This window comes from Tupaia chinensis, unplaced genomic scaffold (assembly GCF_000334495.1).
Source record: "Tupaia chinensis unplaced genomic scaffold, TupChi_1.0 Scaffold144260_1, whole genome shotgun sequence".
Lineage (NCBI taxonomy): Eukaryota > Metazoa > Chordata > Mammalia > Scandentia > Tupaiidae > Tupaia > Tupaia belangeri.
This window is the reverse complement of record NW_006204118.1, coordinates 164,798-181,866: the sequence shown is the minus strand read 5'-3', so window position 1 is coordinate 181,866 and position 17,069 is coordinate 164,798. Positions and strand designations below refer to the sequence as shown.

The following is a 17,069-nucleotide window of genomic DNA, read 5'->3' as shown; positions in this document are numbered from 1 at the left end:
CTTTTTGTTTATATTATATAATATATACATAAATATTATATATACATATATTATTATATATAATACATGTATATATTGTTGTATATTATATATAATATACATATAATATAATATGTATAAATAATATATGTATATATTATATTATATATGTATGTATATATAACTATATATATTAGGCTGTATTTGGTAAAATGATTATCATATATATATGTGTGTATGTGTATATAGTCTGTTTAAAAAAAATATAAAGCAAAAATATAACAAATATGTTTGTTCTTACAAAGCAAAATAATGGGACCAGCAGATGGCATAATGGTTACCTTACTGGACTCCCACATGGCTGACCATGGTTTGAGTCCTGGACCTGGTAGCTTGAAACTCATGCCAGGCTCCCAGCCCGGATCACTGTCAGGCACAGGCACACCTAGTGTGTTCAGATCCACATAATCTGAGCTCAGACCTTCCATGTGACTCCATTATTACACAGTGGCAGCGTGTGACAATGTGCCCCACCATGGCTGGGCCAGATTGACTGTTAATTTACAGAGCTGAAAATACTCAGTCTCGGGTCAGCAGATGGCTTGAAGGTTAAGGCACTGGATCACACATGAATGGTTGTGTAGTTTCAGTCCCAGAACAGTGACTTGAAATTCACTCTAGGTTTGTGTGTTTGTCAGACCAAAATCTTAAGAGGAGACTGGAGGAGAAGGGATTGTAGTGTGACCATTCGCCTTGGGGAGTGATTTCTCACTTTCCCTCATGAGTGAGAGAGACAAAGTTATAGGGGGAAGAGAGAGAGAGAAAGATGGGATCCTTATGCTATGATCCAATCCTAGCTTCAACTTGTGCTGATAATAGGCACAGACTTGCCAGGTATACTCAGAGAGGTCTTTGGACACAAATCAGAAACTTGCCCATGTAAAGTGTTATAAAGAAAAAAAAAAGGTAGTAACAATTAGAGCTACTGGATAAGTTTCTTAAAATTATAATAATTGCAAAACTTGGGACCAGCAGATGGTGTGATGGCTACATTGCTGGACTCCCATGAAGCTGACAATGGTTCAAGTTCCAGACCCAGTGGCTTAAACTCATGCTGGGCACATGTGCGTACATACCCAAGATTCCAGTAAGGGGACCAGCAATTAGCGTAATGGCTATGTCGCTGGACTCCCACGTAGTCGACTGCGGTTTGCGTCCCAGACCTGGTGGCTTAAACTCACACCGGGCGCGTGTGAGTGCATGCCCAAGATCCCGAGAGGAGAATGGAGGAGAAAGGATTGTGGTGTGGCCATCCCCTCTGGGGGGGTGATTTCTTGCTTTCTACCTCTCTGTCTCTCTCTGTCTGGCGAGTGCATGCACCCTATAGCAAAAACCTCTCAAAAAAAAAAAATTATTCCAATAGGAGAATGGAGGAGAAGGGATTGTAGCATGGCCATCTCCTTGGAGGGTGATTTTTCGCTTTCTGCTCTCTGTCTTTCTGGCAAGCGCACATGCCCTATAGACAAAAGCCTAGTAATAGTAATTTAATACTAAAATAATAGTAATTGCAAAACTATTGCAAAACTTATTCTGTAGTGTATCCTACATGATGAGGACTAAATAACTGGTTTTATTAATTTATCATAAATATTGAGAAAGCTAATATTCTGAAGCATCTCAGTGAAATATCTTATTCTCTCCACTGCTACACATGCTTTTAGTATTTGTTATAGAAGACTGCTTTTGAAATACAGATACATACACACTAGTATTGTCTTCTATTTTTAGTCTATGCTACTATATGTTTGTACATTTAAAACAATCACAATAAAATTATTTTGCAGATTTCATTAGGCAAAAATTTAAAACATAAAAGAATACATAAGATTTCCAATTTTAGTACCAATTACTCTGTTTATTGATTTATTTATTCCTAAAACAATTGCCAGAATAAGTAGACAGGGACCAGCAGATGAAATAATAGTTACTGTACTGGACTCCCACGTAGTTGACCACGGTTTGAATCCCAGACCCCACGACTTACAGAATAAAACTCATGCTGGGCACATGTGCCTACATGCCCAAATCCTGAGAGGAGACTAGAGGAGAAGGGATTGTGGCATGGCCTTCTCCCTGGGGAGGGGGGGATTTCTCTCTGTTTCTCTCTGTCTTTCTGAGAGCACGGTTACCCTATAGCAAAAATCTCTCTAAAAGAAAATAAAAACAAGTATACAACAAAAATCTCTTACCCTTGGGGCCAGCAGGTGGTATGATGGTTATGGCTCTGGAGTCTCACATGATTAACTGCAGTTTGAGTTCTGAACCTGGCAACTTGCTTTCTCACTTTTCCTCTCTCTCTCTCTCTCTCTCTGACTCTCTCTGGTTAAATTAAGAAATATTAATAATAAATAATAAATAATTCTTAAAAAGTCTTAACCTATATGGTTTTTGTTATATGGTTTGGGGAATAATATATTACATGGCTAATTTTCTTCAAAATAAACTAATAGAACAAAATCTTGTCTGTGATCTTCATTAATGACACATCTTTCTATATCGTCATTTTAATTATGGTTCTTATATGGATTTTAAGTAGTTTCTTCTGTTAAAATATTCAGTCAATTTGATCAATGGCCATAATGTTACCATCAGGAAGAATAAGTCCTGGAGTTCTAATACACAGTAGGAAGCATAGCAATAACAATAGACATGTATATTTCAAATAGATGGAAGAGAATGTTTTGAATATTCTCAGAACACAAGCATGTAAATGCTTATGTTGATGGCTATTCTAATTAGCATAACTTGATCATTATTCAATGTATATATGTATATATGTATCATTAGGTCATTGGGAAAGTCATGATGTATTTCTCTATGCAAAAATATGTCATAACTTTCCAGACAATCCAATAAAATGCCACACTATATCCTATCACTATACATTTTATGTAAATAAATTTTGATTAAAAGATACAGTTTTTCAGAATGAACAAAAATACTCGTTTAGCATAATTAGTATAAGTAGCTCACCAGTTCTGAATCCCAGTATATTTGTGTATTGTGAATGCATTCTCTTTTTATTTCAAGTGTTTCATTTCTCTCTGTATGTTAATTTTAATAATTGAATGCTATTATGCCTATCTTTAAGTATATTTTCAAGAATACTACAATCCTATTGAAGATGAGAAGAAAAACCAACTAATTCTATTATAATATTTAATAATTTTACTACCACAGAATGATGAGTGAAACTAAAAGAGAAAAATATCATGTTGCTATAGGAATCCATACTTCAGGTTCAGAAACACATGGCAAGTTACATCTATAGAACTGCAAAGTATATATACAATCATGATGCTGATTCTATAAAGAGGTTTAAATTAGAAGTGGTAATAAAAAATTAGAATCCATTTTTACACTAAGAAAAGGTAGAAAAACAAAATAAAAATTTTTATGCAGAAAAAGACAAAGAAACAAACAAAAAATTACAGGGGCAAGCAAGCTCCAGAGCCTAGAGGTTAACAGAGCTGGATGTCATATGGCTGACCACATAGTTCAAATCCTGGCTTCAATGCCTTGAAAATATGCTGAGTACATGTTCTTATGTGCCCCAAATGCCTAGAGGATGGGCAAATATGGGAGAAGGGGTTGTGACATGACTATGTCCCCTTTCAGTGTGCTTTTTCCTCCTCTCTATCTCTGTCTCTCTCTGGTAGGTGAATACTCCCTATGGAAAATGAAAAGCATTTATTTAGAATTAAAAAAAAATAATTGCAATCAAGTTATTGACTAAATGAAAGATTAGGATAGAAAATAAGATCATTCTTCTTTAGGAGAAACTACCAATTATAAAAGAGAAAGTAAGAGAATAAGAGGAGTAAAAATTTATACATGTTTATTAGGCAAAAAGGATTAAAACTGGAAATTGGAGTCTACTGACGAAAACAACTCTGGAAAATAATCAAGGGTTCAACATGAACTCTGAGGAGGTAAACAATAGGAGTGCGGATGAACTAGGCCCTACAGTTACTGAAGTGATTAGGAAGATGAGTCCTCCCATCTTCCATGACAAAGTCAACATGAAAGATTTTCTGGAGGAACATAATGCCCTTCTATGGTAAAATTTGGTCTATGCCTTCAATATGCAATGTCCAGAATTCCGTCAAATATAACTAGCAGGGCTAGCATGTGGTTCAGGAACTTAGACTCCAACATGGCAGATGGCGGATTGAGTCCCAGAACTGGTGACTTACTTTGTTACTTCCTCTGAACTTCTCTCTTTCTGGTGAGCATACGAGACTCATAGCAAATTAAAATATAATGTAATAAAAATAAATAAAATTAAATTATTTTTTAAAAAGAGAAATAAAAAACTAGCTAAACATGGAGATGAAATATAATGATGATCATTACAATGGTAGATAAATAGAAGAAATAGATAATATAATAATACCCATAGGTCATACAAATAACAGAATGCACAGAAACAGATTTTTTTTTAAATTTTTTTTCTTTTTTGAGAAGTTTTTTGCTATAGGGCACGTGCGCTCTCCAGAAAGACAGAGAGAGACAGAGAGACAGAAAGAGAGAAATCACCCCCCAGGGGCGATGGCCACACCGCAATCCCTTCTCCTCCATTCTCCTCTCGAGATCTTGGGCATGCATGCACACGCACCCGGCGTGAGTTTTAAGCCACTGGGTCTGGGAGGCGAACTGCGGTCGACTTCATGGGAGTCCAGCGACAGCCATGACGCTAACTGCTGGTCCCAGAAACAGATTTTTTTAAAGGCTATATTCCAAGAACATAAAAGACTGAAATTATTAGCAGATGTCTGGGTACATAAAATGAATGAAAAGGGATATTAGAATTTAAGATGAAAAGGATCAAAAATAAAAACAGATTTAACACGAATTAGAAACAAAAAAGAATCAGTAAAATTGAATACGAATAATAAAACAAAAAAATTCTAGAGTAGTAGAGAGAAAAGAAAGATAGAAATTGAAAAATAATCTCAAGAATAGAAGAGTGAAAATATTAACACATTAAATAGGTTAAATAGTAAAGAACGTAAAGAACAAAGCAAATCAAATGTTTGATGAGGGAATGACTAAATAGTTTGCAAAACACTAACTGATCAAAATCCAGTTAAAGATTGAATAAGCAATAACAATTAAAGTGGGTCAGCAGATGGTGTGGGGGTTATGATGTCTGGATCCTACATGGTTGGCTTCACATTTGAGTCCCAGATTCAGCAGCCTGAAATTACACTGGGTGTATGTGTAGAGGGGTGTTTAAAGTCTCAAAGGAGAACAGAGAAGGGATTTAAGAGGACATTCCTTGGGGGAGGGGGGCTGGGTTTTTCTCTCTCTCTCTCTCTATCTGTCTTTCTCCAGCGAGCGCATGTGTCTTATGGTAAAAATACTAACACAAAACAAAAACAAAACCCTGAAAGTGAAAATTAAAATACAAATAAAAGGAAAAGCTATATTCCCTTTGAATCAGCAACAATTAGAGTTAAAGTTGACATCTCAGCCAGAATGTAAATTTTTTTTTTTAGAGGTTTTTGCTATAGGGCGCGTGCACTCGCCAGACAGACAGAGACAGAGAGACAGAAAGTGAGAAATCACCCCCCAGGGGGAATGGCCACGCTGTAATCCCTTATCCCCCATTCTCCTCTCCGGATTTTGGGCACACATGCACATGCGCCTGGTGTAAGTTTAAGCCACCAGGTCTGGAACTGAACCGTGGTTGACTACATGGGAGTCCAGCAACAGTCATTATGCCAACTGCTGGTCCCTACAATAAAATAACATTTCCAAAGGTCAAAAACAAAACAAAACAAAACAAACAAACAGCTAACTTAGAATGGTATAGCCTCAAAAAATAATTAAATCAAGTTATTTTAGGGAAACAAAAACTGGTAAAACTTACCACCAGCAAAATCACACCAAAGAAAGTAGGTTATTCTGTGGACATGAGGAATATTATTACAGAAATTTTGATGCAGGAGAAAATTAACAGCAAAAGACATAGAAATACTTGGAAACATTTAAATTAATATTGCCTGTGTAAAACAATAACTGTGTGTGCAAAGTATAAGTGTGTAAAAAGAGGTAAATTATACCAACAGTAGCATATGTCAGACAGTGAATAAATTGTCTAACATTCTTCTAAGATCTTTCATTAGCACAGAGAGGTAAGATTTAATTTCTATTAGATTCTTACAAATTTCTTGGATATTTCTAGGGCATTTGCTAATGTAGTTACAGAAAAAAATATATATATAATCTAAAAGCAAATGGAAAGTGCAGTAATAACAAAATAATCCAAAAAAAGAAAATTATGGTTGTAAAAGAACCATACCTCAGGTTGAATTAAAAGGCAATATATACAATGTAGTATAATGAGTAAATAAAAAATAACAATACTGGGGCCATCAGGTAGTGTGGTGGTTAAGGCACTGGACACTCCCACATGGCCAATATGGTTCAAGTCCTGGACCTGGTGGCTTGCTTTCTCACTTTTCTCTCTTTCTCTCTCTCTCTCCTTCTCTCTCTGTCTGTCTCTGTGTGTGTGTGTTTCTCTTTGGTCGAGTTAAAATAAATGAATGAATAAATAAAATTCCAAAATGAATAAAAGAACAATATCTTAAATGTGAATGAATGCAGTAGAGTATTCAACATACTGAAATTGTCAAATTTCTTTAAAAGGAAATGTTATGGTACTTAAAGGTAACAAACTAAAATTATAATGATATAAAAAGATTGAAAGAAAAACATTGATGCTTCTAAGTTGAAATGGCATAGTCACCATTTTATCCCCAGCATCCAAAATTATAAAAATAGACAATCTGAGAATGATTATAATGTATTAAAAATAAGAAGAAATAAGCTTCATGGAATATCAGCTATTTTAGAAACAATGAATGCATTTGGATATGATATAAAAATATCAGTCGTATATTGAAAAAATAGAGAAAAATGAAATAGCCTGATAAAATAAAGTTGTATGAAAGAATTGAAGAGAAAGAAAATGGTAATGAGATGAAGCGATATGAAAAACAGGTGGAAGTTTACTGTATTTAAATAATTACAGAGCACAACCAATGTATCAGAACCTAATTTTTATTACAAAGCATTTTTTGACTTAAATAAAATTGCATATGGAACTTTATATGTGTTAGTGCTATTCTTTTTCCATTCCATGTTTCTGCAATAGTATTTTTTTCACACAATCATAGATCTGCTTGGTTCTGACTCCATATATGACAGGATTGAGCATTGGTGGCACTACAACATAAAGATTGGCCAGCAGTATGTGGATATAGCGGGGAACATTTCGGCCAAACCGATGTGTCATAAAGGAAAACAGAGCTGGTGTGTAGAAAGCAAGGATTACAAAAACATGGGAACCGCAGGTGCTGAGGGACTTAAGTCGGGCTTCACGGGAAGGAAGACGGAAAACAGCACGGAGGATCTGAACATAAGAAAGGGCAATGGCTATGATGTCAAACACTAGGTTACAAATAGCACATAGGCCGTAAATAATATTGACCTTGATACTGGCACAGGATAGACGAGCAAGACCCATGTGCTCGCAATAGGTATGAGGAATGACATGATTCCCACAGAACGGCAATCGCAAAATGAGAAATATAAATGGGAGGACAAAAATAAATGCCCTCACTGAAACTCCAAGACCAATCACAGAAACGACCTTGTTTGTGAGGATAGTACTGTATCGGAGCGGGTTGCAGATAGCCACGTAGCGGTCATAAGCCATTGCCAGGAGGACTGCTGACTCCATGAGAGTGAACTTGTGGATGAAAAACATCTGTGTGAGGCAGGCTTCAAAGAAGATCTCTCTAAGATGAATCCAGAAGATTCCAAGCATCTTAGGGATGGTAGCTGTTGAGAGGCCTAGGTCAATGGCAGCCAACATGGCCAGGAAGTAGAACATGGGCTGGTGTAGGCTGCTCTCAGTCTTTATCACAAACAGAATGGTGAGGTTCCCTGTGAGTGCAATCAAGTATACAGCACAGAAGGGGAAGCCAATCCAGATGTGAAGTGTTTCTAGCCCTGGGATCCCCAGCAGCAAGAAGGAAGAGGGGTGAACCTGGGTTTCATTGGAAAGGAACATCCTGGGTGGGCATGCAGAAGTCCATGGTACTTATAAGTTTATTATTGCTGATCTACAGGTCACCAGAAAGTTTTCTGCAGCTTTAGAGACCTATATATAATATGAAAGAACACTAGACATTTTTATGTGTGTACTTCTGCAGGTTATGCTATCAATTCAAAAAGCTCTGAATATGAAACACTTCAGATAAGTGACATCTCAAGAATAAGTCCCTGGAAGAAGGTATACACAGTAAATATAAATAAAATGTTATTTATGGTAATTTTAACTTTTTATCATCTCTTTTGGTGGGTTATCCATAGCTTTATCACCTGTTATTATACTAAGATTTTGCCTTTATACCTTCTCACATTATCACCATCATTATGAACAGAAGTTTCCTGAATTTTGACGAACTTAAGGTTCTGCCAATCTTTAATTACACTGTTAGAAATGAACTCCAATTGTCTGATTGACAACATAAAGGGATTATCACACAGAATGGGAAGTATCTATTGAATAAATATAGTCACATCAGAATTTATGCCAGAATATTACCAAAAAATCACTTTAAAATACTAAAACAGGTGACTTTGTTGATATTTATTCATTATTACTAATATTTATATTTTTAGAGGTTTTTGTCATAGGTGGCATGGGCTCACAGGAGAGAGAGAGAGAGACAGTGAAAGAGAGTGAAAAATCACCCTCCAGGGGTGATGGCCACATCACAATCCCTTCTCCTCTACTGTCCTCCTGAGATTTTGTCCACCTAGTGTGATCTTTTTCAAGCCAGCGTGTCTGGGACTCAAGCCATAGTGACCATGTGGGAGTCCAGTGACATAACCACCATGCCGCCTGCTGGCCCCTTTATTCATTATTGTTAAAAAATAAGATAAGAACAATAGTGAAACCAGCAATATTTATTACCACTTATTGGGACAGTGTCTACTTTTGGAAGATTTTTTGTTAGCCTTTGTGAAAAATCATCTCACTCTTCAAGGACAAAACCCTTTAAGAAAAATGTTAATTTTTCTTAGTGGTCTAAGGATCAAGGAGTTAAAGAGGCTTGCTAGAAGTTTAAAATTCTTTTAACAGAAGATCTGAGAAGTTAAGTGGGAAAGGAAAGTAGTTAATAGAAATGAAAAGAAAATTAAAAGGAAGGAAAACATGATACATGCCTTACTTGTGTTATATATACTGAGTCACACACACATACACACACACATACACACACACATATGCACTTTCATTCACTATACAAACACATATCTTTTTTTTTTTTTTTTGGAAAGGTTTTCGCTATAGGGTGCATGCACTTGCCAGACAGACAGAGAGAGACAGAGAGACAGAAAGCGAGAAATCACCCCCCAGTGGGGGATGTTCACGCTGCAATCCCTTCTCCTCCATTCTCCTCTCGGGATCTTGGGCATGCCCGGCGTGAGTTTTAAGCCACCGGGTCTGGGACGTGAACTGCGGTTGATTACATGGGAGCCCAGCGACATAACCATTACACTAACTGCTGGTTCCCCAAACACGTATCTTCTTAAAAACTCACAACCTCCTGGGCTCAGACAGTGGTACAGCAGTAAAATATGATGCTCTGCAAGGCATATGCCACATGGGAAGGTTGCAGGTTCACAGTAGGAGACCTCTGTGAGTATTCTGGGCAGTGTGTGCCTGTGATTCAGGTACACTGAGGCTAGGGATGGGTTATGGCATCAAGACTCTGTCAGGATGGGGTCAGCAGGTGGCGTGATGAAGGTGCTGGACTCCCACATGGCCTACTATGGTTTGAGTCCTGGACCTGGTGGCTTGCTTTCCCACTTTTCCTCTCTTCCTGTTTCTCTTGTGAGTGTATGTGCCCTATAGCAAATTTAAACAATTACAATGGGCGACCAGCAGATGGTGTAATGGCTATATCGCTGAACTCCCATGTAGTCGACCATAGTTCAAGTCCCAGATCTGGTAGCTTAAACTCATGCCAGGCATGTGTGCGTGTGTGCCCAGTGCCCAAGATCCTCAGAAGAGATTGTGGTGTGGCCCTCCACCCAGGGGCTAATTTCTCACTTTCTGTTTCTCTGACTCTTTCTGTCTTTATGGCTAGTGCACTTACCCTATAGTAAAAACCTCTAAAAAACAAAACAAAACAAAATAAACAACAAAAAAGCAACTCAAACCATGCGTGTGTGCCCAAGGTCCCACAGGAGAGTAAAGGAGAAGGGAGGGATTGCTGTGTGGCCATCCCTCATCAGGGGTGGTTTCTTGCTAACTGTCTCTCTATCTTTTTCTGTCTCTCTGGTGAGCACATGTGCCCTATAGCAAAAAACAAACAAACAAACAAACAAAACCTTTTCTCTCTCAAAAAAAAATGATAAAGGAAACCAGCAGTTAGCGTAATGGCTATGTCACTGGACTCCCACATAGTCGACCGCGGTTCGCGCCCTGGACCCTGTGACTTAAAACTCACGCCGGGTGTGTGTGCGTGCGTGCCCAAGATCCCGAGAGGAGAATGGAGGAGAAGGGATTGCGGCGTGACCATCCCCTCTGGGGGGTGATTTCTCGCTTTCTGTCTCTATGTCTCTCTCTGTCTGTCTGGTGAGCGCATGCGACCTATAGCAAAAAAAAAAAAAAAAAAACCCCCTTCCCCCCCCCAAAAAAAATGATAAATACAATTAAATAAGTAATATTAAAAAAAGAAAAAGACTATCTGGTGTGCTGTCTCTCTCATCTCTCACTCATGGAAAAAATAAATAACTTAAGAATTTAACAAACAAAAATCCTACACAACATTCATTTAAATAATATGTTAGTATCTCTAGTTCATAGCTGAGGCAATGATTTCTTTAGGACCTTAAAATACATGTCAAATTATGGGAAAATTATGGAGATTCCTCAAAAAACTAAAAGAAGAACTACTATTTGATCAAGTAATCCCACTACTGGGGATATAACCAAAGGCAATGAAATTAGAATATCTAAGAGATATCTTCATGCCCAAGTTTATTGAAGCAATATTAACTACAGTCAATTACAGTTAGATACGAGGAGCAATTTCTAGGTTTCTACAGCACATTACGGTGACTACAGTTAACAATAATATATGGTACACATCAAGTCTGCTAGAAGTGAGGATTTTTAATTTACCTAATACAAAATAACAGTAAATGTTTCAAGTAATAATATGTTAACTACCCTGATTTGAACAGTATACATTGTATTCATGCATAAAAAATTGGGACCAGTAGATGGTGTAATGGTTACATAGCTGAACTCCCACGTAGTCCACCATTGTTTGAGTCCTGGATCTGGTGACTAAAAATTACTCCAGGCACATGTGCGTGCCGAAAATCCCAAGAGGAAGATGGAGGAGAAGGGATTGCAGTGTGGCCATCCCCCCCTTAGGGTTTGATTTCTCTCTTTTTGTCTCTTTGTCTCTATCTCTCTGGTGAGAGCATGAACCCTATACCAAAAATCTCTCTAAAAAAGAAATTACAGGGACCAGCAGTTGGTGTAACAGATATGTCACTGGACTCCCATGTAGTCAACTGCGGTTCACGTCCCAGACCCGGTAGCTTAAACTCAGGCCAGGTGTGTTTGCATGCATGCCCAAGATCCCTAGAGGAGAATGGAGGAGAAGGATTATGGCATGACCATCCTCCCTGGGGGGCAGTTTCTTGCTTTCTGTCTCTCTGTTTCTCTCTTTCTGGCAAGCGAATGTGCCTTATAGCAAATATCTCTAAAAAAAAAAAAGAAATTACACTGTAGCCCATAAATATATATATAGATACTATAGATCAATTGATATTACAACATAAAGAAAAGGGAGAGTTGGAAAACTAGGCTCCTGATAATTCAATCAACTTTAAAGTCATCTAAATTCTTATCTATCTCCACATACATCCAATGATAACATTTAATAAGGAAGTGTATTTTCTAAGAATTATGTTATCTAATTTTGTTTATTTATTTATTTAAATTTACCAGAGAGAGACAGCATGAGTGAGGGGGAGAGATGAAAATGAAAGTGAGAAAACAAGCCACCAGAAACCGGCCCTTGAACCCCGGTTGGCCATGTGAGAGTCCAGTGCCCTTAACCACCATGCTACCTTCTGGTCCCCAGATTTGCAGTGCATTTTTCATTTATATGTGGAATTATCAGGTAGTTAAAAATAAATAAATAAATATACAAAAATAAAAAAATCTCTCCCGATCATTAGAAGATTCCAGATGGTAATATTAATCATATTGATCCTTACCTCATTTTAGGCAAGATAAGTCAAGGCATTATTGCAGCATTGATATAAAGTAAAAAAAAAAAAAAGAAAGCATTGGGATAAACATACTTTTAAAGGATCAGCACAACATGATTGATCAGCATGTGAGGAGAAGCAGAGCTAGTATCAGGAGACACTGTTAGCAGGAGACACTCTGGCAGTTCCAATGGGCAAAAAAATAAACAGTTTTCCTTTTTTCCAGTATGCATGCATGAACAGTTAATTAGTCAATGGGAAATTTACTTTATGTAATAGTTATAGAGCTTATTATTAATAAGTTAAAAAAAGAAGCTTATTTTCTGGCTTGTCCTAATTGGAAAGAATTGTACACTATTCTATAATATGAATAAAATGAAGAAATATAATGTTCCCTAGTTTATATAGTCATATCTTATAATGGAGCAGAATGTACTACGCAATTATCTTAAAACTGATATGAATAATCATGTGGAAGAAAAATATGAACAAAAGAACACACAAAAAATGAGCATGAGAATAGAGAATATGGATAAAGAAACAAGATCTGATTTCTCAGCTATGTAAATCTTTATACCTGTGGACATTAGTTTTTCTTAGAAGACTGCTAAAGAATTAATTTTTAAAAACCCAAAGGGAACACATGTTTTCTATGACATATAAAGATGAGGATTGATAAGAAGGATAAGTTCACACCTGTTGACAGGGTCTTCAGAAATTCCAAAATATTACTGGGGAAAAGTTACAGAAAGATGGATGTCTTAAAGAAAGGGTTGCTGGAGCCAGCAGGTGACGTGATTATGGTGGCTGGACTTCCACAAGGCCGACCACTGTTCGAGTACCAGACCCGGAAGCTTGACTCTCATGCCAGATGCATGTGTCTGCATGCCCAAAATCCTGAGAGGAAAATGGAGAAGGAATTGCAGCATGGCCATCCTCCTGGGGAGTAATTTCTCACTTTCCATCTCTCTTTCTCTGCAGCATCAAGTGCTTATGCCCTATAGCAAAAATTTAAAAATAAATAAATAAATAAATAAGTTTAAAAAAAAGGAGAAGAAAAAGAAGAAAAAAGAGAAGAAGAAAGAAAGAAAAGAGAAGAATGGTTGCTAATATGAATTCTTAGATGTCAAATCAGGGACAGCTACAAAATTGTGTTAAAGGCTATCTTGAACTTTTTCTCCTATCCAGAGGCTTCTAGCTATTTGATAATAGTGTATGAACACCCTAATATTTTCCCCTTGACACTATTGCATTTGTCTTTGTAAAAATACAGGTGTTCATGCCAGCAGGCAGTATGGCAGTCATGGTGCTGGATCCTCAAATGGCGAACCATAGTTCAGGTCCTGGACCTAGTGGCTTGCTTTCTCATTTTTCCCCTCCCCTGTCTCTCTCTCTCTCTCTTTTTCTCTCTGGTAAGCACACATGCCCTGTAGCAAATTTAAAAATAATAATCATAAATAAGTTAAATAAACAAATAATTCTTTAAAAAAAAAAACACAGATGCTATGATAGGTTTCTAAGGAAAACAAAACGTGTGAACAATAATGGAAAGTTTAATTAGGTCATTTCAAAAAGCATCCTTTAAGACATAACTCAGATGTATCCTCAGAGCCCTGGTGAATTACCTCTTACTAACTTGATCACTACATCTTCTATGTTTCTACAAATTCCAGTACCTGTTTTTAGTATGAGGTTGTTAATATTTGTCACTCATGTTTATGAGTCTGTATCCTACTTAAAATGTGAACCAGTTACCAACAGTTTATCAACAGTATAAAACATGAATAAAATAGGAGGAAAGCGGTCAATGATGGCTGATAGAAATCATCTGACACTCATTTCCTTTCCAATCAAGAGATAAAATAATAACCACTCAGGTACATTTTGATTGAAATGTCTGAGAAAAACACTCAAACTTACCAAGGAAGGGGAGACAATTTTCTGAAACATGGGAACTGGAGGAAAAACAGCATAGAAGAATGAAAGTACTCAGCTGGCTGAGATCAAGGCAAACTCTTGTTTGTTGGATAAAAAGTAAGAGATCCTTTGTAGCCTCTGAAACCACCATGGAAGGCATTCCTACTTTCCTGGGAGTCTAGCACTCTGAAGGGTGTATAAGGAGTAGGTACCTGAGGGACCTCCTGGTTGCCGGGACCAAAGGGTTGCAAGTTGCTCTGCGTTGAGGTTGAGGGAATTCCCTCAGCAATCAAGAATGCCTTAAGAAGGCTCAATAGGACAAAATCCAGGAACCCTGACTGTCTCTGATGACTGGCTGAGCTTGGATAGACAATGAAGGATGGGCAGGTTTCTCTTGTGCAAAGCTTCAACAGAATAAAGGCACAATTGATACTAAAATTGTGCACTAGAACAAAAGGTCTATGGTACTAAGGAGAAGTAAGCAAGTTCCAGAAACTGCCCAGACTGTTTGAGGGAGATCACATAGGGACGTTTACTATGAATAAGAGTGAGCCAGATAAAATTAGATGTGTTTTCACAGGAACTAATGTACATTCAAACTATCACAAATCCTAATTTAATTAAGGAGCTCTGCAACTGTTAGAGGCAATGGCTACCTGACAGAAGTAAATATCAATATAACTCCTCTAAGCCAGAATAACATCATCTGAACTAAAATTATTTGTATTGTACTTCACACAAAACATGGTATTAATATAACTAAACAGAGAAAGAATCAAACAAATCTGATCTAAAACCAAGATAAAAAATGAGGACATAAGAACAAATATAGGAGGAGGCCAGCCCATGGTGTAGTGGTTAAAGTACTGAATTTCTTCATGGTTGACTGCAGTTCAAACCCTGGACCTAGCAGATTGAAAATCACACTTGATGTGTGTGTGTGTGTGTGTGTGTGTGTGCCCAAAATCGCAAGAGGAGAATAGAAGAGAAGGGATCGTAGCTTGGCATTCCCCTTGGGGGAATGATTTATCACTTTTCCTCTCTTTGTCTATCTCTGTCTCTGATGAGTACATGCTCTCTAGGGAAAATTAAAAAAATAAATAAACAGGTGATCTAAGTTTTTAGATTGGTTTTATAGTAACTATGACTAAATATACTCAAGAATATAAAAGATTAAAATGTTCTTAAAGAAACTAGAATATTTTGAAGAGATCCCAATAAAAATTATAAGTGAAAAAAATTAAAACACAAATTAAAAAATAGAAAGGATTTCACTGCTATATTGTGAAGAAACTATATAAATGAAAATCTGAATAATGCCTTGCATTATAGAATTCTTTTTTTTTCTTTTTTTGGAGAGGTTTTTGCTATAGGGTGCATGCGCTCGCCAGACAGACAGAAAGAGACAGAGAGACAGCGAGAAATCACCCCCAGGGGGGATGACCACGCTGCAATCCCTTCTCCTCCATTCTCCTCTTGGGATCTTGGGCATGCATGCACACGCACCAGGCATGAGTTTAAACCACTGGGTCCGGGACTCGAACTGCTGTCTACTACATGGGAGTCCAGCGACATAGCCATTATGCTAACTGCTGGTCCCTTGCATTATAGAATTCTTAATTAGCAAAGCCAACCTTTCAACCCAGCAATCAACAGCCACAATTAAGTCTGTTACCCATTGTTATGTATGGTCCAGCAAATAATTAACAAAATAAATGCCTGTTTTCTATGGATAAATAAACATCATATCAGAAAGAAAGTTGTTAGGAATGAATTTCCAATGGAAATGTGTAAGCTAGTTAAATCATGAAAACGTAATAGTTTATATATTATATGCAGAAAGAAGAAAATATTATCTATTGATATAAACTTTATATGTGAGGTGCATCATAAGAGAACTTCAAAAAATAACAAATGGACCCATGTGGCAGGCAGAATAATGTCCCCACTTCAAAGGCAAAGTGAAATTAGGTGACAGATGAAATAGAGGCAATACTCATCTGACTTTAAAATAGAAAAATTATTTTAGATTATCCATAACTGTTCAATGTAGTGACAAAGGTCATTAAAAAGTGCAAATGGGGACCAACAGTGGTTAAGATAGTGGATTCCCACATGGTCGATAACAGTTCAAGTCCAGGACCTGGAGGTTTGAAAATCATGCTGGGCCTGTGTGATTATGTGCCCCAAATCCTGAGAGGAGAATGGAAAAGAAAATATTGCAATGTGGCCATCCCCCTCAGGGGGATGATTTCTTACTTTTGCTCTCTCTGTCTCTCTTTGTCTCTCTCCAGTGAATGTATGCACTCTGTGGAAAACCAAACCAAACCAAACCAAATAAAACCAAGCAAAACCTTAACACAAAAAGAGGTATGGAATGAGGTAAGACTTCACTGGCCATTGCCAACTTTAGAGCTTGCAGGAGTCCACAGGCTAATAATGGGACAATCTCCAGAGGATGGAAAGTCAGGATAGTAGAATCTTCTCAATTCCTCCAGGAGAGAATACAATCCTCTGTCATCTTTATTTTAGCCTCAGTGACAGATGTGTTAAATTCTTTACCTACAGACTTTTAAGATAATAAATATGTTGTTATGCCCACTGAATTTGTGATACTTTATTATGACAGCCATAGGAATCTTATGCTACCTGCAGAATTAAACTTTTAAAAGACAATTAGTGAACTTGTTCTATTCAATATTTATAAAACTCTTTTGTTACAATTAAGGAATATTATTTTCAAGTGTATGAACTAGGAACTGCTACATAAGAGATCACAAAAAAATTGAAATTATTAC

The 17,069-nt window shown here is 37.1% G+C and overlaps 1 protein-coding gene across 1 annotated transcript; it reads right to left on the bottom strand.

Annotated features, from left to right (window-relative positions):
- Window positions 1-7,168: 7,168 nt before the first annotated feature.
- On the bottom strand, window positions 7,169-8,122 carry LOC102471678 (olfactory receptor 52E2). Its single transcript, XM_006166443.1, has one exon. It carries the CDS (start codon window positions 8,120-8,122, stop codon window positions 7,169-7,171), a length of 954 nt encoding a protein of 317 aa, XP_006166505.1.
- Between the last annotated feature and the right edge of the window lie 8,947 nt (window positions 8,123-17,069).

Excerpts from the sequence above, each read along its gene's own strand:
- LOC102471678 (XM_006166443.1), bottom strand. The coding sequence starts at position 8,122 with ATGTTCCTTTCCAATGAAACCCAGGTTCACCCCTCTTCCTTCTTGCTG.